The sequence below is a fragment of the Pyxicephalus adspersus genome, chromosome 4, assembly GCF_032062135.1.
Source record: "Pyxicephalus adspersus chromosome 4, UCB_Pads_2.0, whole genome shotgun sequence".
In the NCBI taxonomy this organism is placed as follows: Eukaryota; Metazoa; Chordata; class Amphibia; order Anura; family Pyxicephalidae; genus Pyxicephalus; species Pyxicephalus adspersus.
Window position 1 is genome coordinate 48172058 of NC_092861.1, and position 24379 is coordinate 48196436.

Genomic DNA, 24379 nt, shown 5'->3' on the forward strand with positions numbered 1-24379 from the left:
ACTCCTGGTATTCTTGTAACACGAGATCTAAAAATTTAATAATATTGTAATTGTTTTTGCTGTCTGCACCTTAACCACCTAAGCGTTATACTGATGTCTAGATTTCTGTACCAAAAGCGTTACAGGTTTTCATGAATTTTTTTTTTTTTTTTTTTTTTAATTGTAGACCTGTTACTTACAGAAATATGTCCGAATAGGGGTCTAGTAGATATAATGAATATAAAAAATGTTTGAAATACTATCATGTAAAAAAAAAAAAAAAAAAAAAAATTACTTTTAATAAAATTAAAGGAAAAACAAAATTCAGTTTAAACAGGAATACATAAATAAATGAAAAATACTGAAAATGCGATAATTCAGTATACTGTATAGTAATATATTTTTCTAAAACACCTAGGTTCGCAGCGTCACATACCTATAGACAAAACCACATAAATATATTTTCTATTATTTTGTATTGGATTGGATACAGGACTTTGTATTCAATCCAATACAAAATGAGAACAAAATTCAAACTCTCATTATGTATTGGATTGAATACAAACTCCTGTATCCAATCCAATACAAAATACATACTTTGTATTTATTTTTAATTGAAACCCATTCATTCATTTTGTATTGAATACAAACTCCTGTATCCAATCCAAAATGAATGAATGAGTTTCAATTTGAATTTCCCCGCACACGCGCCGACGTCATCGCGCACAAGAAGCCGGCCGGCTTTTTTTTTCCTCCGCCGGCTTCTTGTTTCAGAGAGCACCCGGCGCTGGAAGGAGAACAACGCGGGACGATCAGCGGGACCAGGTAAGAAGCCGGCCGGCATCTTGAGTTGTAGTAGGTATCTCCAGTGTCCATCTACTTCTAGATGGTGTCAAAGTCAACCCTCTAAAAAACTTTCTGGGTCAGGGTGTTATAATGAAGGCTGACACATGTATTGAAAAATAGCTAATTTGTTACGGCAATGTGATGGGGCGAGCAGGCTTTAGAGAAATAATGCAGCTGCCATTGCAGATCCATAAAGAAATACAATTACCTGGATGTAAAGCTGATCTATAGGTTGCAGGAGACTCATCAGCAGGTGTGATAAGTTGTGTCAATTAGCTGAACACTGGAGCTGCATTTTCCTTCTGAAGTATTTATTGTGGAGGATACACTAACCAGGTCAGAAATGGTAGGATTTATTAATGAGGAGGTAAACCCAAACGTACACTGACCTCAATCCCACAGAGCAGTCGATCCATCTGGAGGTTTCTTCCATCGGGTCACGTGTAGTGCCTTCGATAATTGTAAAAAAAAAAAAAAAAAAAACACTAACGAACAGAATTTCTACCTTATATATATAAGGGTTGTCTAAGCAGAGCCAATCCTGCAGCTTTGCCAAGTTTAGTTGTATTACTCAACTAAACGTGTTAAAGCAGAACTAATGCAAACAAAAATCATAAGTAGGCAGATAAGTAGGCAGAATATTTTTGTTCCAGAAGGGAAATGCTGTGACTTCCACAATGAAACTTACCTGCTTGTTTTGCAATCTTCTCCAATGCCCACCATGGCACACACACATGCAGCTCAGCGTTCTATCCTGACATACCCAGCTACCAGGAACAAATGATTTCCATATACAAGCACAGGAGGGGTGTCTGTGCGGGCAATCAAGGATGAAGATCCCTAACCTAGGGAAGATGTTTGTGCCAGAGAAAAAGCACCTAGCCAAGTTTACTTAAATTGAAAAAAATAGCATGTATGTTTTATTAACATTCTTGCTATAATGGAAAATGACACAAAACACTAACTTACTCTAGAACTCCCCGAGTCAGGTGATCACTTACCTCCTCCAGGCATTGCACTTACATGCCAGTCCTCTGCCCACATAACTCCCCATCGATTTGGATCGGGCCATATCCCCTTAGGAGCACAGCACCCACTATAGGCAGGCCCTGCACATGCAGGAGGTCTGCAGGAACACATGATGTGAATGCCATGGCAGGGGTCACAGTAAGACAGTGTAAAGGGGTAGAATGGAAGTCTTGATTAGAATTGGAATATTTTGGCTTTAGGAAGAGCTATAGATACAACATGTACAAGGCTGCCAGACACTAGGTGCCCCTACACTACTTACCTCATACACAGCAACAGCATCAACCCGAGTTCAGTCCTGGTGAATGTCTCTCCCTGTGTGAAACAATACAAGAAAAGTACAATGAATAGAACATTCACACTTGGCCCAGGCCATTACCTCACAGCCGTATGGGGCAGATAAAAGTTGTCGGAGCCATGCTGCAATTCACCAACCCCACAGCTCAGGGGCAGTGGAACAGAGCGGGGCAGCTGGGCTCCCTTTATTCTCAGCTGCCATCAGCGGCCTCCCCCACTCCGCCGCAGCGCCAAAGGCTGACAGAGACGAGCTCTTCGCGGCTGCCCGGGGTATTGGCAGACTGCGGCCTCATAGGAAGGCGCTGCGGACATTGCGAGCAGAGGCCGCGCACACTGACAGGCAGGCCTGCGGCTATAGGAAAGCCTACGGCTGACGTTTTTTAGTCCTGAGCTTCCACTGCTCTTTCGCCCGCTGAAAGTCAGCGAGAAAAACAACGAGCATGAAGAGCAGCGAGGGGTCTGTGCATTAGGGTTAGAAGGATAGAACTCTCCTATTACCGCTGGAGGCCGCCTCTGCCGACATGTTCTTTTATACTACATGTGACGTCACTGCTCTCCGTTTATTGGACGGCCTGACCTCAGGAGGGAGGGGTTAGGGTGGATCAGTACATCAATGCTTGAAATATACAGCTTTGCAACATAGCAGTTTCCGTAGTGTAGTGGTTATCACGTTCGCCTAACACGCGAAAGGTCCCCGGTTCGAAACCGGGCGGAAACAGGTTTATTTTCACTCGACATTTCCAAGTTGTGATTGATTTTTTAAGGTTCCCATTTTGCATTTAATACCAACGATTTGTATTTTTGTTGACCTGATATATATTTAGTTATTATGTATATCGTGCAATGAAACATACAAGCGCTCTAGGCGGTGGAATATTGTTTGATATCACACATACTATTCGGGTCATTAGTTTTATTCTAACAAAAAAATATTTTTGCGTTCCAGATCGTAGAGGAGTCCAAGGAGTTAAAGGGTCTCGGATGACATCACAGGGTACGTAGGGTGTGACGTCACAGGGTACGTAGGGTGTGACGTCTCAGCTGCAAGAATGGCTGTGTAGGGAGAGGTGAGTGCTGTGTGCAACCATCAGCCCTCGTGTAGGTGGTGGACTGTGTGTTGTACTATGCTGGATGTCATGGGCTGGAAGTATCTGATGATCACCATAGAAGATCTGTGTACACCTTCTGCCATACACAGGGTGAATGTGTGTGAGAGGGACACATAGAGATCAGGGAACAAGGATCAAACAAGAAGTCCATCATGACACCCAGCTGCACCTCTGCTCTGTCCTATTACATAGGATGTCTTCTATTAATTAGGATTAATACCCCTGCCAGGTCGGTGCTGTGTACTTCTTGGGAAATGTCCTTTCACTTCCTGTCCCAGGGATACAACAGGAAGTTGTCCCTAATTTGTCCCAACAGGAAGTTTTCCCCTTATTATTAGTATAAAAGGATGAATTCCCATACAGAGAGCAATAAAAACTTCAGTAGGAAGATAAACTTACTAATATGGACATTAGAGTTTAGTTGTAGCTATTTGGCATTAAACTATTACCCTGATGCGTGGGTTAGTCAGATCAATGTTATAGTGACATACAAGTACCAGTGATTATAGCATGCAGAAATATTGCTGCATAGAATATAAGACTAGCTGAATGTTCACTCGAAATCAGCTAAATACATTCTGAGTGCAGAAAAATGGGTTTGTTAAGATTTATACTTTATTTTGTTTAAAAGCAGCCACAGCCATGTCCATACCTTGCCAGCATGATGCAGAGAAAGATCTTTGCTCTGTGCAATCAGTGGTCTCTCTACAGAGGTCCAATCTGCCCTACTGGGTCAGAGATAAGCTTTAAATCTATCATTACGTGTGTATTATATGTATATATATTTTTTGGTTGCACACATCTTACAAGATTTGTGACTAATTTTCTCTGTGTTCTTCCTAGATATGGCATTGCAGGTGCTGCTACCATGGCACAGTCTGATCACTGTAAGCAGTTGCTTGATAAATTAAACAAACAGAGGGAATCTGGCTTCCTGTGTGACTCCACCATTCTGATTGATGACGTCCAATACAAAGCACACAGTAATGTTTTGGCTTCGTTTAGTGAATATTTCAGGGCCTTATTCCACAAAACTTTGGACTCCACTATACTTTTGGATCGGAAGGTAGTGACACCAGCTGGATTTCAGGCAGTGCTGGATTTTATTTATAGCGGTAACTTAAATTTCAACAGGTGAGTTGTTTTAGTTTTTTTTCGTATTGAATGTAATAAACTCTCGTTAGGAGGTAGCTGAATGTCATTGCTGGGGAATCCTGATGATGTCATTGCTGGGGATTCCTGATGATGTCATTGGGAGAACATATCTGCATACTAATACACATTTCTCTATAACCTCCACCAGAAGCAATATGATTGGTAAGCAATGTAAGGCACGGACAATGTTTTGTCACAAATATGAAAACCATTAGATATTTTTATGCAGGATAGGAGTGGATAAATCACAAGAGTCAGTACCAAGCAGGTCTTTGGCCAGTACCTATATTTGTGTATTAATTTGTGTTCTTATATAAAGGTGTTATATTATGTAGTCACCTCTTCTTTTCTTTCATACAGATGTAACATAGAAGAAATATGTAGAGGTGCTGAATTTCTGAGGGTTGATGAAGTTGTTTCAATATGCATACCTATAATAGATTCCACTATGGTGGTGACAGCCTGTGTTACTGAGATACCCCTAGCTAAGGACATCCGGGAGGACGGTTCTGTGTCTCAATCACATAGGACAAGTAATACAGATAAAACAGAAGCTATATGTTTAGCCAAAAAAGCTGCAAATAAGAAATCTCTTAGGAGCAAGAAATGGAAACGGACTATGGTGCCTCATAAAAAATGCCTGAAAAAGGTTTCTGAGCAGCAGAATCCAGATGCCAGTCCTGTTCTCAGCATCAATGCCAGCCAGATGGATGAAAGTTTGGCTGAACTTCCCTCCCAAGATAACTGCACACTATCCTTTACAACCTCCCTGAACTGTGAGAACCTTCTAAAGGAAGATAGTATGGCACAGTCCATGTTTGTGAAGGACAAATACATCAAATCAAAGCAAACTGCCACATTAAAAGAACACTGGATGAGTACCATTACAGGTGGAGATATTGTCTGTAAAATAGAAGACATGGCAAAGGACAAAATCTCCAAAAATAAACCTACATGTAGTATATGTCGTAAGGTTTTCTCAGAAGGTAGCAGCCTCCGTCGTCACATGCGGATTCACAAAGGTGTCAAACCTTATGTATGTCATTTATGTGGAAAAGCTTTTACTCAGTGTAACCAGCTAAAAACACATGTACGGACTCATACAGGTAAGACTAAACTGCATGTTATGTGTACCGTTCTGTAAATGTGCATTAATGGATCCTGATATGTTACTTATAATTAGTTTATTATTAGTAATTTAAAAAATAAAAACTGTATATTTTATAATTAAAATTCTGGGCTTGCTGTCAGGTGTACCTTGGCTGTAGCAAGCTCCCCTGCTGGTTGCTAGTAGAAGCTCATGTAAGGTGTGCTAAACCACAGTGCCACCAACAGGTGATACAGGGAGCTTCAGGTTTCCTGACATGTCATTATGGTGTTAAAACAGTGGTCACCAATTTTTGGAGTACACAGACCATTAAATCTACAGACCCCAGACAGTAGCATGTGCGTGGAGCTGGGTGTCACTCAAAACTTCCCCTTTAGTGACGTCATGATGCCAGAACCCGCCCACTCTTCCTTTGCAGATCTAAGCCTGCAATAAGAGAGTGGGCGGGTTATGTCCAGAGACTTCCCTGAGCCTAGGATCTGTACGGGGGACATGGTCCACGGCTCTGTCCGGTGCATTCCCCCAGTGGGGTCCTTCTCCTAACCCAGAGTCAGGCCACGGACCACCGGTTGGCGACCGCTGCTACAGATCTTTTTCTTTAGAAAGCAGCCACACACTGAGCAGAGAAGCATGTCTTCTCTCAGTATTCTATAGAGAAGGACTCTTGCTAGAAACAGTGATCTCTCTGCAGGGGTCTAGCATGTCCTCTGTAAGTCGAATCTTGCTTCTGAAAATGCAAGCATGGGAATCTTGGTGACTCCCATTTCACACAGGAGAGTATTAAGATATGTTATGTATTTTTTGTAAAAGTAGAAGCTTTCCACTCAAAGTGAACAAAATGTTCCACCTGTTTTGCTGTCCTAGGAGAAAAGCCATATCAATGCAAACTGTGCGATAAAGGTTTTGCCCAGAAATGCCAGTTGGTATTTCATAGGCGAATGCATCATGGAGAGGAGAAACCATACAAATGTGATGCATGCAATTTACAGTTCGCAACTTCAAGCAATTTGAAGATTCATGCCAGGTCAGTGACGTGTGCCAAAACAAGCCATACAACATTAAAACAAACAAGTCAAAATTTCTATCTATTTGGTAAAATAAAAAAGACAAGTTAAGATTAAATATATGCTGCTGCAGTTTAAATTTGATTGAAACGCGTCTTTAATTTTGCCTTTTTACTTAAACACTTGGTGAAATTACACTAACTCCTTCTTTACTTGATTTATAATAGAAAACACAGTGGAGAAAAGCCATATGTCTGTGACCGATGTGGTCAGAGGTTTGCACAGGCCAGTACCCTGACATACCATGTCCGCCGTCATACAGGAGAGAAGCCATATGTCTGTGACACATGTGGGAAATCATTCGCTGTATCAAGTTCTCTAATTACCCATGCAAGAAAACACACAGGTAACCAAACAGTACAGGGTTCATTAAAGACAAAATACATAAAATGATCCTTTAGTGTTGGAGGGAACTTGGCAATATAAAGAGCAATCAGTTTTTTATCTGGCATCTATTTCTGTGATAGATCACTCCTGGGTTGCCTTTAGGCTGCCCATTTATGAGTAATACATATATATCTTTTCCTACTGATCAGCCTTGTATACCAATGCAGTGTTCTCCCCAGCCCCTTTTAGCCAGGCACACCACCCAGCACTTTTCAGTAAGCACCCGGCTGTTTTTGGGTGGTTACTGATGAGTTGGGTGACAATACAGGGGATGAACACATCAATGGATTACTCCAGCGTCATTACCAGTTCACAGCGATTAGTGGAAACCCCAACATGTGATGTCTGCTTTTAAACTGAATATTTGATCAAATAACTGGAAAAATAAAAAAAATAATAATGTTGTCCTTAGAATCTTAAAGAATCGGAAGCTACAGCAAGAAGGCTACTGAGAAAGAATGGACAGTCTGGAATATCTAGAATAGGGTTTTTTAACCAAGGTTCCACCAGATGATGCTAGGGGTTCCTGAAACATTGAGCATTTTGTGGCTCACAGGTCAAATTAACTGACAAAAAATCTTTTTGGCTATCTGTAAGGCAGATGTGATTCTTTATGACCAGCAATGTAAGGGGCTTTCTTATCACTGATCACTATACTAATGTACAGTGAGCTGTGGATATAGTGGTTATAGAAGGGGTTTTCAAAGATTAACCCATGGTAAATAGGTTGAGAAAGGCTGACCTAGAGGGATCCATGTTGAAAAGTTGATGTTGGCACTGTACAGGATCACAGGGTTGGGTTGGCTGCATTGGTTCACATGCTTCCCAACAGATCCCCAAATACATTTTAAAGACTTGTTTTGGGTAATACAAAGAATATGGGGTGAAATGGGAAACTGAGGAGCTCTAAAGTAATAAATCATTTAGGAAAGCAAGTCTTCCAGTGAACTCCAAAAATAAGGTAAAACATCCAAGGATTTAAAATGTAAGAGTAGTAGTCTGCTAAAGTACAACATAAGTAACATTGAAGTGCATGGTTTGTAACAACAATAGAGTATGGGGGGTCGCAGTAATATTCAAAGCTAAGGACTTAGATTCATCAATATGGAGCTCCAAGTGCCTAGCAAATGGTGCAATAAATGAAAAAGATTGGGCAAGAAAGGATGGGGTGTGGGGGACCAAACCAATATATCAATAGAATAGAAATACCAGCCAAAATGAACAAGATGGGAGAAAAGCAAGAAGCTTGCTTGATTCTACTCATTGGGTAAGAAGAGGATTCAAAACCACAATACTTTACTGTTTCCAGTAAAGAAGTGAATCTCAGTATCCTCAAGGTCACAAAAACTGAAATAGGCCAAGATAAAGTTTAGAAGACCTTGCAGATATACAGGGAGTGAAATGTTCAATACTGAATCGTGCAACGTATTTTATCCATGCCTTGCCTGTGAGGGACGAATCCTGCTTGCTCCTCACTATTTTTTAAATCTTGATGAGTCAAAGTCTCAGTCGAAGTTTTTCTTGCCATAGCCACAAATTGAATAAAAAACTTTTATTAGAGGTTTGTATCTGAATGATGATACAGCAAGCACAGAATGAGTAGGTTATTCATCACAGGAGGTAACTAAGCCATGCTTTGCAACTTGTCTTATACAATCTCTACAGGGAAATGTTTTTTAGAAATGTCTAAAGTGACTGCACTACAATTTTCTCTTTTTGTTTACAGCATCTTGTCCATGTCTCCACCATTTTTCCATGCCGTCAACAAGCAAAGTATGTATGTGTTTGCTTGCCATTGTACTGAAAATAAGTATTTGTAATTTATAGGAGAAAAACCCTATATCTGTGGAGTCTGTGGGAAGAGCTTTATTTCTTCAGGAGAACTTAATAAACATTTCCGGTCTCATACAGGTATGGCATTTACATTTCAAGTGGTATAGCTGCACTACAGCATTGACAAGCAATCCCCAACCGCCAACAATGCCCTGGGATTATTGAAACAAACTAATTTGCCCCCTTTTGCTGGTTAGTTACTTTAGTAACAGAGCTACGTCCTGTTGCGGTTTTTCTTCACCACAGAGCAGACATGGGTGATAAACAAAGGTCAGCAGCTAGTGTGGTGAGAGTTGGTGCAAATTAGCTGCAGGTAAAAGGGGGGAGTTATATACATTTAGTAAAAAGTGTATCTCAGTCCTGGAAACTGCAACTAAGCACATGGTTAAAAAACGGAATATAATCAGGTCTGCTGAATATCTGTGCAAATCTCAGCTTTCCTTGTCAGGCTTGACTTGCTTGTTCCTCACCCTTAGTGTTACAGGAAATTTTGAGGTTTGAGTTATAAATATTAGCGTAGTACCTGTATGAGTATGGTCATCAATACAAATAGATGGGGTGAATCTCACCAGCACAGCAGCAAAACCTTTTAACCCCTTCTCTTCAAATCAGACAAATAAGGATATGATGTAGCAGAAGAATTGATGCTGTATGGTACACATAGATGGTTATGCTTTCAGTAATAAGCTAATAAAAAAAGTAATAATCGAATTTTAAAAAATGTCCCTTCTCCAGTAATGATACAAATCCCTTGAAGGTTTGTAGACTGGTGCTTTCTGTTTGTACTTTCCACCTAAAAAGCTCTAAGCCCAAAAATCTCCAACTTCTTTCAGATGCCGACATGACTGATGCTAGCATATATATGGCAGTTTGTCAGATTTGTTTTTAACTAACAACACATTCCTATATATGGTTAACTTCAATTTCAGGAGAAAGGCCATTTGTCTGTGAAGTTTGTGGAAATTCTTACACTGATGTGAAAAACCTGAAGAAACATAAGCTGAAAATGCACTGTGGTAAGTTGGTGTACTTTGTGACATCATATCAGTCAAAAGTGATGCAGCCCCTATTATAGTACTAAGAAATTATTGGTGAACAATCAAGCCCTGTCAGTACAAGATATACAGTATCAATACAATGTATTTACCCCCTTAGACATTTTCCTATTTCCTTTTATTTTTTTAGAACATTAAGTTACTCAATCACAATAAAAGCTGAAAACATACAAGTGTGTGAATACTTTTTATGGTTCTGTGCATACTATAGGAAGCACGATTCAGTATACAGCCAATTTGGTGATGACTCCTCAAATCATTCACACTGACCCTATTTATTAGGGCATTCAATACAGTGGTATTGTTTAATTGGCAATACCAGCCAATCAGATGTTTAAAAATGTTGTAATTGTGATCTGTGACCTTGTGATTTGTTACTATAGGTTATTATTCCTTGGCTTGTCACTGGTAAAAAGCTCAGAAGAATTTCACATTCATTTATTAGGTGTAGTTTTCCTAAACAGTGACTACAGTGGAGCGATTTATAAAACAGATCTAATACTGTTACAGAAAACCAGGGAACATACCTTAGGAAGAACTGATGTTCATTTTCTATATTGTATTATTTGCTTTTTGCAGGAAATGAAGAAGGAGGTGAATCACAAAGTGTTGAGAGTACAGTTGGTAAAGAGGCCAAGAAAAGCCCAGTGCTAGACAGTCTTGACCTGAAGTCATCTGAGCTGCTCTTACCTCTCACATTGCACATTATTCCGGATGACCATCAAATGTTGCTGCCTGTGACAGATAATCAGAGCCTTTCTCCTGAGACTTTATTAGGAACATCTGTGACCACCTATACAGAGCCACAGTTTATATTTTTACAGCAAATGAACTAAGTAATTTAATTGCAATGCACTAACACAGTGACTAATATAGAAGAGAATAAGCTATGGAGGGAGATATGTGGCTGCTGTCACCACAGACAGTAAGAACGGTTATCTATGTGACCTGTGTTGTCTGGGAACACTCACTTTAAAAGGGAACTCCAGTCCTAAATCTAGTTTTTGGATCTTTTGTCTGAAAGAAAGAAAAATAATCTTAGATATATTATGAAGCCTGAAGCATCTTCAAATTTTTTCCAAGTAATGAGGGTCTAACTTGTAAAAATAGAGTAATAAAATGAGCATAACTGTTGCTCAATAGGGGATTTGCACACAGTATGTGCCAGTGACGTATGTATTGTGCAGTTGGTATGTGTGCTCCATGACCACCTCCTGATGCAGTTGCTCTTTCTCTTACTCATCTATCTCTCATTGCAGTGTATGATCTATGTCTGAACTGCTCAGCTGCCCTGTTTTGTTTTTCTAAATCCACCATTTTGTTATTTATTTTGCACCCTCCAGCAAGCAATTATTGTTTATGAACCTCTGGAGGCCACATAAAATAATTGCTAGACTCCAAGCCATGTGCACCTAGAGCCCTGTTCTTTCATTCTGTTACTAGCAATGTAAGGCGTAATACACATGAGCAGATCCCCTGCTAGTTTTGCTTTCAGCTGACCAATACAATTAATATACTATTGAGTGATTGATTGATCAGATTCCTAAAACACACAGAGATTCGGCTCTACCAGCTGATTTCCCCAGGTAAAAAGTGATTGGAATTAATATTAGATGTACTTTGAAAGAGATTTACAAAAATCCACAAGGAACTAGGAGTTAAAGTATCAGCAGGAAGCCATTAGGATATGGCCCAGAAGACATAGTAAAATACACATTCATATCGTAATCATTTGCACAAACGTCTGCATGCATGCAGTTTAAGGGAAGTAAAATGCTGTACACAGCCGATTTTTTGACACTTTTACCAAACATTTAGGGGTGGTGAATTTACAACGGTCAGTTAAAACACATGTACCAGAAAGATTTACCTTCAGTGAATGTCTGAATAATTGCTGTATGAACATGACACACTAATAAATTGATTTGTTTCAAGCTATATTAGCGAACCAACAACATTTCTACTAATAAAATTTGTCACAGTATATTTGTTAAAATATAGGGTGCCTTAAATAATGTATTTCAGGTAGAAGCACAGTATTGTGTTTGTGTTAATACATGTTAATAGATCTTCACGTTGTACTAAGTACATGATAATTACAAGATGTTACCATTTCTACATTTATGGTGTACCTGTTAAACATCCATAGTGCAGGCGCCATGTTTGTGGATGCAACTTGTGACATCACTGTGACTGTGCACCACTTTGGTGTCTTTATATCTTTACAAGCTGTGTACAAAAATGGTGGCATGTTCCTTAGATGGTGGTTACAGCTAAATGTAAAGTATGGAGAAGCCTTATTTTGTATTTTTCATCTTTTATTTGGAACTTGTGCAATAATGTTTGTGTGTGCTTTCAAGTTGTAAATAATATATTTTACATTAGAATTTTAGAAAACACAAATTCTGGATGTATTATGCAGATTTCCTGTTGGGGATTTAAAGCTGAACTTTAGATATAATAAACAGTAAAAAAATGTATAAAGATGTAACTCAATCCTCTTTTTTTACCTACAAATTCGACAGTTTGGGCCTGATTTACCAAAGCTCTCCGAGGCTGGAGAAGATAGACTGTCATGGGTGAACCTAGGTGATACAGGAAACCTGGAATGGATTTTTAAAAAATCATTTGCTATTAGTTGGCAAATGTTTTCAATCCTGAACCAAATTGATTTGAGGTTAGCTGGATAGACCAGGTTCCCTGTGCAGGTGGTATTATTTGCAGAAAACCCTCATGATCCTTTCTCACCAATACTATTTTTTACGTGCTAAAATTATAGCAGTAAAATATTTGTTCTGGTGTGTCAGATTCATCAGCATAAACAGTGGTGTACCGCCCAGAGGCACAGACCAACAGCATGGGTATTGGTGATTTCCCTTTGACTTGTGGTAGACCCTGCCCTCAGAATGGGTGTTGGTTTCTCCTTTTTTAAATTTCTATTATGACCACCAAGACTGATTTATCTGTTAAATGTAACTAAGAAACCCTTTGAAATTTTAGAAAACTTTATTAAAGTCAGTATTCTTCCCAGCCCCTTTTAGCTGGGTGCACCACCCGGCACTTTTCAATAACCACCCGGCTGTTTTTGGGTGGTTACTTATGATTTGCATTACAATACAGGGGCTACCACCCGCCTACAATTTCTTCCCACCTAGCTTAAAAAAATATCTGGGTTAAACACTGAAAGTAATTTGAATCAATAGTAATAAATATGCATAAATGTAAAAAGCGCATGTGTGACAGATGTTACAACTTTTAATAATTTGTTATTGCAAGACTAGAATTGCTCACTGGATTATCCGCGATACCATAACTTGGGCTCCAGTAATAATGTTTTCTGAGTCCATGAAAAAGTTCAGCAAGATAGACACGTCCATCTACTACATAAGGCTGTACATCTGTTGAGCAGCTGCTCAGGCGTCCATTGGAAAGTAGATTAGAAAATGCCTAGAAAAGTAAAAAATAAGTCAATGCTTTTATTAAACATAAAATAAACTGTTTTCCTACAGGGCATTTTTTAATTTTTCACATAGGAGTGCAAATATTATTTTTAGGCCTAAAAATTACTTAAACCCCCCACACATATTATATATATATTCTAAAAGCAAAGTGGTGGTTGCAATTCTATTTATGTTGTGTGCTTTCCAAACTGCTTTTCAAACTTGTACTTTTATACAATACACAATTTTTTTAGTGCACAGAAACACAAAGCAAAAAAAAGTGAAAGATGAGATTGCATGAAGTAAATGGATGATATTAGGTCAAGCCTTAAAATTGTGTGTACCTGCAAAAAACCATGATTCCTGCTAATCATTTTTTGTTTTTGTGATCATTGTCAATAAGACAAAAAATATAAAACTTTAGTTTGTAGCGAAACAGGAACAGAGAGATAAGCGTCCAATGCTAATAACCAGTGACATCCCTTTTTTTTTAGGAGAGTGCTCCTAACTCGAGACAGGAAGTAAAGGAAAATTATCTCAATGGGATACGGATAGGAAACAAAAAACAGGATTCAACCATTCTTTATTCTATTCAAAACATAGGATTTTTTTTAGTCTATAGATATACTTTAACATATACAGTACTTTTTTGGTAAATTTTCAAATCATAGTGCGCTATTTACTTTAGGGGGGGGGCTTGTTCTGAACTGTTAGAAAGTGAAATATAACCTGTTTCTTTGTATAGCAGTGTACCATACATAATAAAACACATACCACACAGGCGTCCTCATCAAGCACATTCCCCCATATGTAGATGTATTCTAAACTTGTATTTGCCTGGATTGCAGCTGCCAGAACCTGAAGGCCTTGCCCAGTAATGTTATTGCTCACAACTGCTAATCTAAAAGGAACAATAGAAAAAAACAATATAGCGAAATGATGGTGAACAAGAAGTAATTTTATATTGTTGCATCGTTATAGGCATACAATACAATTTCAGGTTTTTTGGTATTGGTGAAGCCTATTCACTGGAATATGGCAAACAGCAGTTTAGAAAGTTAAAAATGGTAGGAAGAAAGCAAAAGAAGGATAAAACATGACACTGCTTTTTGCTTTAATTTACATTATGGTAAATAGATGATGCACTGCTGTACTTACGCCTTGAGACTTCTATTGTATGTATGAATGGTTTCAGCAAGGTGGATTGCACCCTCATCTTCCATCCTGTTTGATGTCAGGTCTAAGATCTCCAGAGTTGTATTTGTCTTTAGCAATTCCGCTAAATGCTTAACTCCATCACGAGTGATTTTATTACTGAAAGTATAAATAATAAACATATTTAACGTGGTAGAGAATGACTTTCCCATCATTATCTACAACCAGCACCCAATCACACTGTGAATGTGCATCCTTGTCCTGCTGTGCCATAATCTACACCTACTTGTATTATAAATGTTAGGAATTATGGGGAACTCAGGGGGTGCTATTAGTGCATGTATAGCTGCACACAACTTTAAACTGGATATAGACAGCTCAACAAAAACTAACAATTAGCTTCTTAAATTGTTTGCAAATCTTTAATAACATGACAAATGTACTTGGAAAATGTAACTTTACACAGGGCCAATCTTTTCCTTTTCTACAGGGAATGAATGCTTTACCACCTGTCCTGTTTCGGAGGTATCCTCTAATATCTGGCCAGACCAATATAATATACAACTTGTCCTCTGTATTATAAACTGATTTTAAGTTAAATAAGAAAAGAGTTGTTTATGTGCAGTTAAACTTTGAAGTTCCCCTTTGTTAGTGTTCTTTACTTTTTAGTACTAGTGTTTAGTTTTTTCAAGGGTATTCCTTAAAACATACTTTGCCATTAATCCATGTAACTCAGAAGTTCTACTCTGCAGCAGTTCTGTCTGTTTCTGCAGAATGTATGCAGATCCACCAGCAGTAAGTGAACATTTAGAGGCATAAACTGGCTGGTTTTATTCCTACACCTAGGGTTCCGTTTATAACAGAGAACTGATATTCTATATCTGCCCCGTTACTTCACACTGTGGTTCATTTATAAAATGGTTAATGCAACATTTACTGAGTTCTAAGGATTTAAATGTGTTTCTTTGTTTTCCATATCTCTATCTTACTGGGCCTAATTTGAGAAAGCTCCCCAAGGCTGGAGAGGATACACTTTCATCAGTAAAGCTAGGTGATCCAGCAACCTGGAATCAATTTCTTCAAAGTCATTTTCTATTTGCTAGCAAATGTTTTCAATCCTGGACCAGATCCACCCAGGATGAAGGTGTATCCTCTCCAGCCTCAGAAATCTTTATTAATCAGGCCCACTCTGTCTAGTCTGGGTCAGGCGTGGTCAGCAAATAAAAAAAAAAAAGTACATATAGGAGTATGCCTAATATGTAGAAAATCCATACCAGCTGAGATCGAGGTATTTCAGTGCAGTGTTTTCATACAAGGCTTCACAGAGTCGTTCAAGTCCAAAATCTGTCATTTCATGTTTCGACAAATGGAGCTCCTGAAGAGTGTTGTTTGTTTTCAGCATCAGAGATATGTGAATGGTTGTGTCTTCCTTAAAGCCAAACGAAGATAATCCTCAAATTAGCATGTATCAGAATGCATGGTGCAGCTATTTGTTATACAGAATTTAAGATGTCTCAGATATAAAAACACATACCTGTAGCACGTAGAATAAAGGACGATTTAGATTAATAGACTTGATTGAATCATTTTTAAGTAGAACTGTAGCCAAGGCTATTAAACTCTGGATTCCCTGTAAAACACACAGCACAGATATACATCAAAATATAAGCTAACCATTAAATATAAATACTCATCAAATGTTTGTTTCAGTTTTTTGTAAGATCTTACACTGTTTTTACAGGCCATCGATTAATATGATGACAAGTGACAACACCGTGACTATGTACATAAACCTGTCAGATTAAATACAAATTGAATACAGGTTTGACTAACACACTCATCATCCTCAAAAGTGTTGCATTCAAAATTAAAAAAGCTTCTTGTGTTTTTGCCCACGTACCTGACTACACATACTGGGCATACTAATTAGGTGTCTAACTACATTTAGATAATGAACAAGGGAGCATTAGGTATGGGGACCAAGAATACAGTACCCGCTGGCCCATACTCGGAATTGGGATTGGTGTACATGGCTGCATATGATGGCCATTTATAATGTTGTACCTGGTTTCACATACTACTTACTGAAAATGATATTATGTACCAGGGTACACATACTGGAAATTGGTACTGGTGTACCTGGCTTCACATGTTGGGCATTAACTGGAAATTAAAGATTTTTGTTAACACATTCCATGCTATGCCGTAACTGAATAAATGAAACATTATAGTAAGATAAGTCATGAATATTCTCAAAGCATATTTACCTTTTAATCCACTAATACTAGTATACGTGGGGGTTAATGTGTGCCCAATGTCTTGCATAGAGCAGTGGCATATAGCCCTTACCTTCTATATTCACAAAAACGTGGCTGGAATTGGACAGGCTAAGTTCTAGTTTTTGCACTTACTAAGTCACAGTCACCAAGGTCCAGTTCTTCAAGTGTTGAGTTGATTTGTAACATTGCAGCAAAAAACATTGCTCCTTTGTTTCCTATTTTGTTGCCTGTCATTCTCAGGCTCCTTAGCATATCATTCCTCTATAAGGAAAAGTAAACAAAAGAGAAAACAACAATAAAAAGCCCTTTGGGGCTATCAGATGTCAGAGTCATTTCAAAGCTACCCCCATAGTACCCCCCCGTACTTTCATGTATTATGATCCTACATTGGTAAAAAGGTTAACTTTCATTGGTAAAAAGGTTAAGTACATTGGACTAGACAGTAAAACTCCTTAGTAAAACTCGGATTTTCCGGTATCAAGCTAACCGAAATTTCTCAACGAACAGGAGGACCTCCAATGGCTTAATGGAGTCTATTCCTGGTTACAAATCATTAAATCCTAAAGTGATGGAAACAGACGATTTGCACAATGGCCTTAAAGAGCAACTAAACTCAAAACTTGAAAAAAAAACACTTACCTTCAAACCCGCAGGGCAGTCTGATCCCTCCAGGGGTGTCCTGCACCGGGTCCCACTTCTTCCCAGCATCCGTCCCGGACCCGATCCTCTGCCGCCATCTTCTCTTCGTCTTCATGTTCTTCTTCCTATGTCATCCGAACCAGGTGCAAGATGGGGTGACGTAGGATGGAAAATAAAATTTGCTGATCTTACTGCACATCCGTGAGATCGGCAAATTTTTCCCTTTGCGCAAAAAGGCTCCTGTGCATTCCTGAGATGCTTGACCCAAGAGCGCCCAAGAGCCTCCCGGGTTGCCTGACGTAGGCATCCCAGGAGGCATTGTGCTCCCATTCATTCCATAGGGGGCGGTGCTGCACACTTTTTCAAAGGGTGTTGCACTGAAAAAAAAAAAACAGAATTTTTACCTTACATAAAAGGGTTGTCTTTTATGTAAATTGAAAATTCTGAATTTAGGTAGTTTTAACACTGGCATTTTCAGAAAGATATTAGCCACAGCAAAGTTGGAAAAGTTGTATTGTTGGTTTGTTACTTTTCTATTAATTTTTCCCTAATACTCCAATGTTCTAATAATTTAAGTTGTGTACAGAACAAAACGGATATTACAATTCAAGAATCCCTGCCCTTTGTTAAACATCAGAGCTCCCAGAGCAAGTTAAGCAGCCCAAACAGCTTTCCTGGTACATATTGTTTTCCAGCTTCTGCTACTCCAAGTTCTTTAAGGAGTTTCTGCATATAATCCCCTTCCTGTAGGCAGAAAATAATAATATACTGCCCATGCAGGACCCATCCCTAACAGCCTTAATATGCGTATATGTTACTTACATGCAAGGCCTTTGCAATCAGTTCTGCTCCATCTGTTTCAATGTCGTTCCCCATAAGATTTAAATGAAATAAGGAACATCCTTCCTAAAACATTATATTAATATATACAATATTAACTGAATGCATAACACATACCGTACATAGATTTCAAGCAGTATCTTTATTTTGTTTTATTACATACCTGAAGGAATTTTGCAATGTATGTAGCACCTTTGTCAGTCAAATTGTTAAACCTCAAGTCCAGACCTGAAAATGGAATTAAATGCTTTTTATACCATGTTTTGTAAAGTGCACATCCCTCTGTGTGTACTGCACATAACAATGGCAGTGTGTTTAGTATTGCATTGTTGCATCCTAAATTCCAGTTCTCAAAATATCAAAAATTGAAAATACTAATTGCTTTCTTTAATCACAAAGAACAGATATCATGAGCATGACCTCCTTTATTGCATTTCCTTGGCTGATCTTTCTAATTTTTCAGTGCTCATAAAATGTCAACACGTGATGATGCTAAGCTAAATAAAAATAAAATGCAAAATAAAGGGAATTTATGTAGAAATTATTTAAAGTGTACCTGTCATGTTGCTTATACCAGGCAAAGTAACACATTCTCTTCATGGTCCACCTCCCCTTTTATTAACACACTGTACCTGTGTTCCCCTACCATTCTGTTCACCTGACAGAAACATGAATTAAAAACCCTGTTGGAGTTAACAGAGTGCTAAGGACCTTTATCGGCCCTGTGTGACTGACTGATTATATGCTATTCACGTAATGAGCACTGATCCACACTAGGAAGAAGAAAAAGTTACATACTCCCGACACCTGGACGTATCATGTATTTTACAGGGCTCTGGCTGGCGAAGGTGTGTGCCAAAGCAGTATAGCACTTAACAATGTACAATATATGGGGACAGTCTGGTGCAGGCATGGGCAAACTACGGACCGCGTGCTGTATACGGCCCAATAAGGTTGTTCCTCCCTCCCTTTGGGTGGTCCGCGGCTCTGGCTGGTGCCACCCCGAGCAGGGTCAGGAGAAGGACCCTGCTGGGGGGGGGGGGGGCAGACCGGTCAGAGCCATGGAACACATACCCCGTTTGTATCCCAGGTCATAGAGGTAGGCAGGCTGTCACCTTGCACACAACCCGCCCACTATCCCATTGCAGGCTCAGATCTTCAATGAGAGAGTGGGCATGGTTATGCCATCATGACATCATGTTCAGTGGCGTCATCAAGGCATAACCCCGCCCACTCCACCATCGGAATATCAGTGCTTTAAAATAGATATATAGAGAGAGAGTGTGTGTAAGACACAGAAAGAGAGCGAAAACTGTTTTTCCTACATATACACATTGCATAAATTTGGCAATCCAGGACTAACCTTGTCTTGTATCTATAGTAATAATGGAATAATACAACACAAAGTTTTTTGCATCAACTAATACCACCAATACCACTTACCTGCAATAAAACTACTCTGTCTGAGAATGTCAGAAATAACCAAGAAATCTTCATCTGTAATTCTTCTTCCTGCCACTAGACGATTATTTCCACACAATTTTAAAGTAGTTGTAAATTGTCTAAAACAAAAGATTGGAAAATTACAGGCGTGAAAACAGCCATAATAGAATAAACATAAAAATCTAGTTAATTTTCCTGGATCTTAAAAATACCTTAGCAATGGCAGCTACTGTTTTTCACTTCTAAAAAATTAAAAATATTGAAATGGTTCTAGTGGCAAATGTAATGGTGTACAACCTTTTCATTTTGAAGAAAAGTGACTGATAATTAGAATTCTGCCAACACACCAAATAATAAGGAACAGATGCCAATAAAAGCCCTGGATTCTGCCCTTTTAAGAATAAGTCAGCAGTATTATCCATTATCCCAACACATGTGGCCTGAACCAAAAATGTGATGCAAGTACAAGAACTGATGGTTTCCTATTGAAAATCCAGTCTGTAAACACTGGGGAAGGAAAAGTCCACATATTCTTCATGTCTTGTGATCTTGTAATAAGCCTTATGATGAATCCCCCTTACATATATACATGTACATATTGTAATTATAAGTTACTTACTCGGACTGCTCTAGCTGTAGTAACATTTCCTCAATAAAAGGGTTAGCGGGCTGGTTAAGTTTAGTACATGCTTCAATGTACTGCTGGCTCAGGCCTGTTGCCATGGCTGTATAAAAAACATAAAAACAGCAAAAGTAACATTAAAATGTAATTTACAATTTTTAACGCTACCTCTCTTTGAGATTCCCTACACTGGCTTCCATTTCACTTTAGAATCAAATTCAAGCTCCTGTGCTTTGCCGTCAAATCCCTCTACAGTTCATGTCCCACTTACATTTCTGACCTGGTAGAAAAATACTTCCCTAGCCGCTCTCTTCAATTCTTTAATGCCCTACTAATGACTTCTTCACTCATAACCTCATCACACGCACAGATTTTTCTAGGGTCGCCCCCATTCTCTGGAACTCTCTTCCTCATCCTGTTCAGCTTGCTCCTACTTTCTGCACATTTATAACCCAGCTTTTCAAACATGCTTACCCTTCTTCTTCTGTCTCCTAAAACCCTCATTACTCACCCACCAATCCATATCCCGCTCCTATTGTTTGCTGCTTCCTCACCACCTAAATTGTAAGCTCTTATGGGCAAGATCCTCTTCTCCTCCTCCTCCTGTGTCACTGTCTGTATCTGTCTTTCATTTGCATAATAAGTTGGTGCTATATATATCCTGTTCATTGTTAATAATAATAATGCATGAACCTCTGTAACCGGTAAAAGATTTAAAAGGATGTTACCAGTGATGTTTCAATAATATAATCCACTTTTGCAGTTTTCTGCTCATTTATGAACTGGGAATCATTACTATATACCACATTGCTCCCCTTTAGATAGGTCTTTCACCCATCTCTATTCCTCCATTCATAGAACACCAACAGATCAGTTTATTCCTCAATTGTTGAACACTGTCATATGTTAGGATGGGCAATAGTGAATGTGGAGGTCTTTATTTATATTTTTATGTCATTTTTTAAATAAATATATGTTGCACTATGAAGAGGTCATTTTTTCTGCCTGTTTTGACTACTGAAAAGTAGTAAAGGCATATTTCTGTAGTTGGCATCATATATAACAATGTGATAGTACTATTTGAGCAGTCACTTTAGTATGCCTTCAGTGAACTCTCAGGTTGATGAATTAAGTAGTGTAGTAGTGTATTCAGAGTCAGGAAGAATCAGGTAAATGTGTCATTTAATGCATGCAGTACTATATTTACCAAGCACTATTTTCCTGTGCAGATATGACGTATAATGAGATCTTTCTGAACTGTACTACACATACCATGACTTAATGGGGCTCTAGAAAAGTCTTATCTACAGTACATCAGCCTTTACAATGTGAAATGTATTTGAAATAATAATACGAATATATACCACAATACTATTCATATATCACACTGGTAAAACTACATTTTTTCGATACCTAAAACATAGTAATATTATTTGGCAGCTTAATAACGAGAAATATTTGTTGCAATTCGGCTATAGATAAAGCCACTAAACAATTTTTTATTTTTTATTTTGACCATCTGTACATTGGATAAAAAAGTGTACACCCCCCTACTAAAATGCCAGGTTTTTGTGGGGCAAAAAAACGAGGCCACAGTAAAGTATTACTTTAAGGGTGTGCACACTTATGCAACCAATTAATTGTACGTTTTTTATTTTTATACTTTTGCTAGTTTATCAATTGAATTGTACAGACTACTAAATTTACTCTGTAAGGCGCATATGTGGGGAGCGGTGTGTTCCCATAGTGATTTCATAATGCCAGAACCTGTCCACTCTCCCATCGCAGGTCTGAGCCTGTCCAGAGACAGAACCTGCCCACCGCCCTCTGCCTGCGATCCATATAGGGACATGGTTCGCCGCTCTGGCCGGTGCCCCTCCCAAGTGGGGTTCTTCTCCTGACCCCGCTGGGGGGCGCACTGGCCAGAACCATGGACCACCAAAATTTTCTGTGGACCACCGGTTGGCAACCATTGTTATAGGTCACATTAAAGGTGGGTTTAGCTTTGTAAATTGTGGTCTCATATTTTTTACATAAAAATCCCTGGCATGGTAACAGGGGTGTGTACACGTTTTATATATCCGTTGTATCTGCACTAAATAATATCCATATAGCCATTTGTATGACCAGGTAACCATACAGATCAAACTGTAAAAAACAGTGCCAGAACAATAATGAAAGGAAACAATTGCTGTTGAGCAAGACACGTGATTGGTCATTTCACAAATGTATCATTTAGGCTTTTGTTGACTGTTGAATTGACAATATGAAGAGCGGGCAGTGTGCTGAGATGTTTGTTAATTCAGAACATGAAACAATTGCTCATATTTCAGGTAATCATACATCACATCATGTATAAAATATATATAGGAAATGTGGACATGCCTGGGTATGATTTAAATAAAAGCAGCAAATATAAAAAGAAATATTGCGCTTTTTATAATCCATGAATTTGGAAACAATATATCTGGCTTACTTCTTTATATCTGTCCCATCATCCATTTATTGAAACATTCCCTCGTGGAGAATCAATTACTGCCATTGAAACACACGGATTCACTGATTTTTAAATGGATCCTAATATTATTATTATTATTATTATTATTATTAATAATAATAAACAGGATTTATATAGCGCCACCATATTACGCAGCGCTGTACATTAAATAGGGGTAGCAAATGACAGACTAATACAGACAGTGATACAGGAGGAGAGAACCCTGCCCTGAAGAGCTTACAATCTAGTAGGTTGGGGAATTTACACACAATAGGATGGGAGATATGTATTGCAGGGAAGTAGTGACGGTTTCAAAAGACAGAAGAAGATGGGTAGGCAAGTTTGAAAAAAATGGGTTTTGAGTGCTCCTTTAACTGAGCAGAAAGTAGGAGCAAGCCGAATAGGACGAGGAAGACCATTCCAGAGATCCTATATTTTTAGGAAGGCAATATTTGAACACAACATAATAAAATTGTCTGATTAATGCCTGCAAATTGTTTCTTTTAAGACATAACACACATAGAAGTGTTACCTGTAGTTACAGGCGGCGAGTCTGTGCTGGGTGTTGTGTGTCTGGTTGTTGTTGTCTCTGGTTGTCATAGTCACCCCTCCCTCCTCCTCCTCCCTGGATGTGTCCTGGATGGGCTGCTGTAGTTTCTGCTGCTTGAAGATATCACAGTGGAGGGAGATTGGTGGTCTTAGGGAGCCACAACAACAGGGACCGGTGAGATGGGGAGGAAGAGCAGCATTGGGCTGATTGTGGGGTCCATGTTATAATCACTGTTAGCAGAACTGCCATAGAAGCAGGGGCTGCAGACTGATGTACTGACTAACTGGTTCTAAACATTCCCTGTAGTATTGTCTACATCCATCTGGTCATTGGTGGGCTGCAGGTGTAGCAGGACATTCTTTTATTTGATTTCATTTTTCTCATGTTTTATCAGCAGGAACAACTTACCATGTTATATATTAAATCTAAAACTTTTTTAGTTTGGTATAGAGGATCTCTGATACATAGGGACCCCGATGGATTGATGAACAACCTCTGTACTTTTCTATGAAGATGAGCACAGTGGGGTGCTACTTGTTTATCCCCCTTCACCCCTTTCTATAGAACAGCACTGTGCGTACAGCGCTCAGTTTTTCTCCTGACACAGGAAACGGTCATGAAAATTTGTTTTCAGTGGCAATCATTTGAGGTCTATACAGGGTTTAGGAGGAGATATCCATTTGATTTGGAAGAAGTCCCTTTGCTGTGGATTTTATCGAGTCAATTGCTGTCCAGTGTACTTCCTTCATCTTAAGCAGTGTATTATTGCTCTGGTCAGCATTGTGCATATTGCAATATCTTCCTATACAAATTGACAAAGTGATAACACAAAAGATTAATTCGAAGCCGGAGACAGGTTCACTCAATAGCCCAGAAGATTAAAATTACTTTTGAAATTGCATTTATATTTACCATTTTTTAATAATTTCATATGAATTGTATCCCTATACTGTAATCACACAATATACATACCATACCTCAATCCCAATACTTCAACCCCATACTGTGATCACACATCATACATGCCATACCTTACTCCCAATACTTCAACC

The 24379-nt window shown here is 38.8% G+C and overlaps 3 protein-coding genes and 1 non-coding gene across 6 annotated transcripts in view; 3 read left to right on the forward strand and 1 right to left on the reverse strand.

The window, feature by feature from the left end:
• Positions 1 to 2796: 2796 nt before the first annotated feature.
• On the forward strand, positions 2797 to 2869 carry TRNAV-AAC (transfer RNA valine (anticodon AAC)). Its single transcript has one exon. It is a non-coding gene; the product is annotated as a tRNA-Val (tRNA).
• Positions 2797 to 12346, forward strand: MYNN (myoneurin). Of its 3 annotated transcripts, none has more exons than XM_072408066.1 (8): positions 2797 to 3218; positions 4104 to 4394; positions 4776 to 5521; positions 6388 to 6547; positions 6755 to 6933; positions 8802 to 8885; positions 9737 to 9823; positions 10442 to 12346. In XM_072408066.1, exons 2-8 carry the CDS (start codon positions 4129 to 4131, stop codon positions 10696 to 10698), a joined length of 1779 nt encoding a protein of 592 aa, XP_072264167.1. In that variant the 5' UTR covers positions 2797 to 3218; positions 4104 to 4128; the 3' UTR covers positions 10699 to 12346. The 3 variants fall into 3 exon arrangements, with proteins under 3 accessions (XP_072264167.1, XP_072264168.1, XP_072264169.1); XM_072408067.1 differs by having other exon boundaries at positions 2797 to 3145; XM_072408068.1 differs by lacking the exons at positions 6388 to 6547; positions 6755 to 6933.
• LRRC34 (leucine rich repeat containing 34) lies at positions 10756 to 23364 on the reverse strand. The gene is made up of 12 exons (XM_072408070.1): positions 23310 to 23364; positions 20278 to 20383; positions 19659 to 19777; positions 18379 to 18443; positions 18198 to 18281; positions 16869 to 16997; positions 15992 to 16087; positions 15732 to 15886; positions 14461 to 14616; positions 14077 to 14203; positions 13154 to 13309; positions 10756 to 10879 (listed from the first exon to the last, which is right to left on the reverse strand). The coding sequence occupies exons 2-12, from the start codon at positions 20379 to 20381 to the stop codon at positions 10835 to 10837; spliced, it is 1236 nt and encodes a 411-aa protein (XP_072264171.1). The 5' UTR covers positions 20382 to 20383; positions 23310 to 23364; the 3' UTR covers positions 10756 to 10834.
• A 38-nt stretch (positions 23365 to 23402) lies between these two features.
• The window catches only part of LRRIQ4 (leucine rich repeats and IQ motif containing 4), a 7343-nt gene continuing 6366 nt past the window's right edge, over positions 23403 to 24379 (forward strand). Inside the window, exon 1 of the mRNA XM_072408072.1 lies at positions 23403 to 23501. The gene's annotated coding sequence lies outside the window, so the exon portion shown is untranslated. The remainder of the gene's footprint in view (positions 23502 to 24379) is intronic.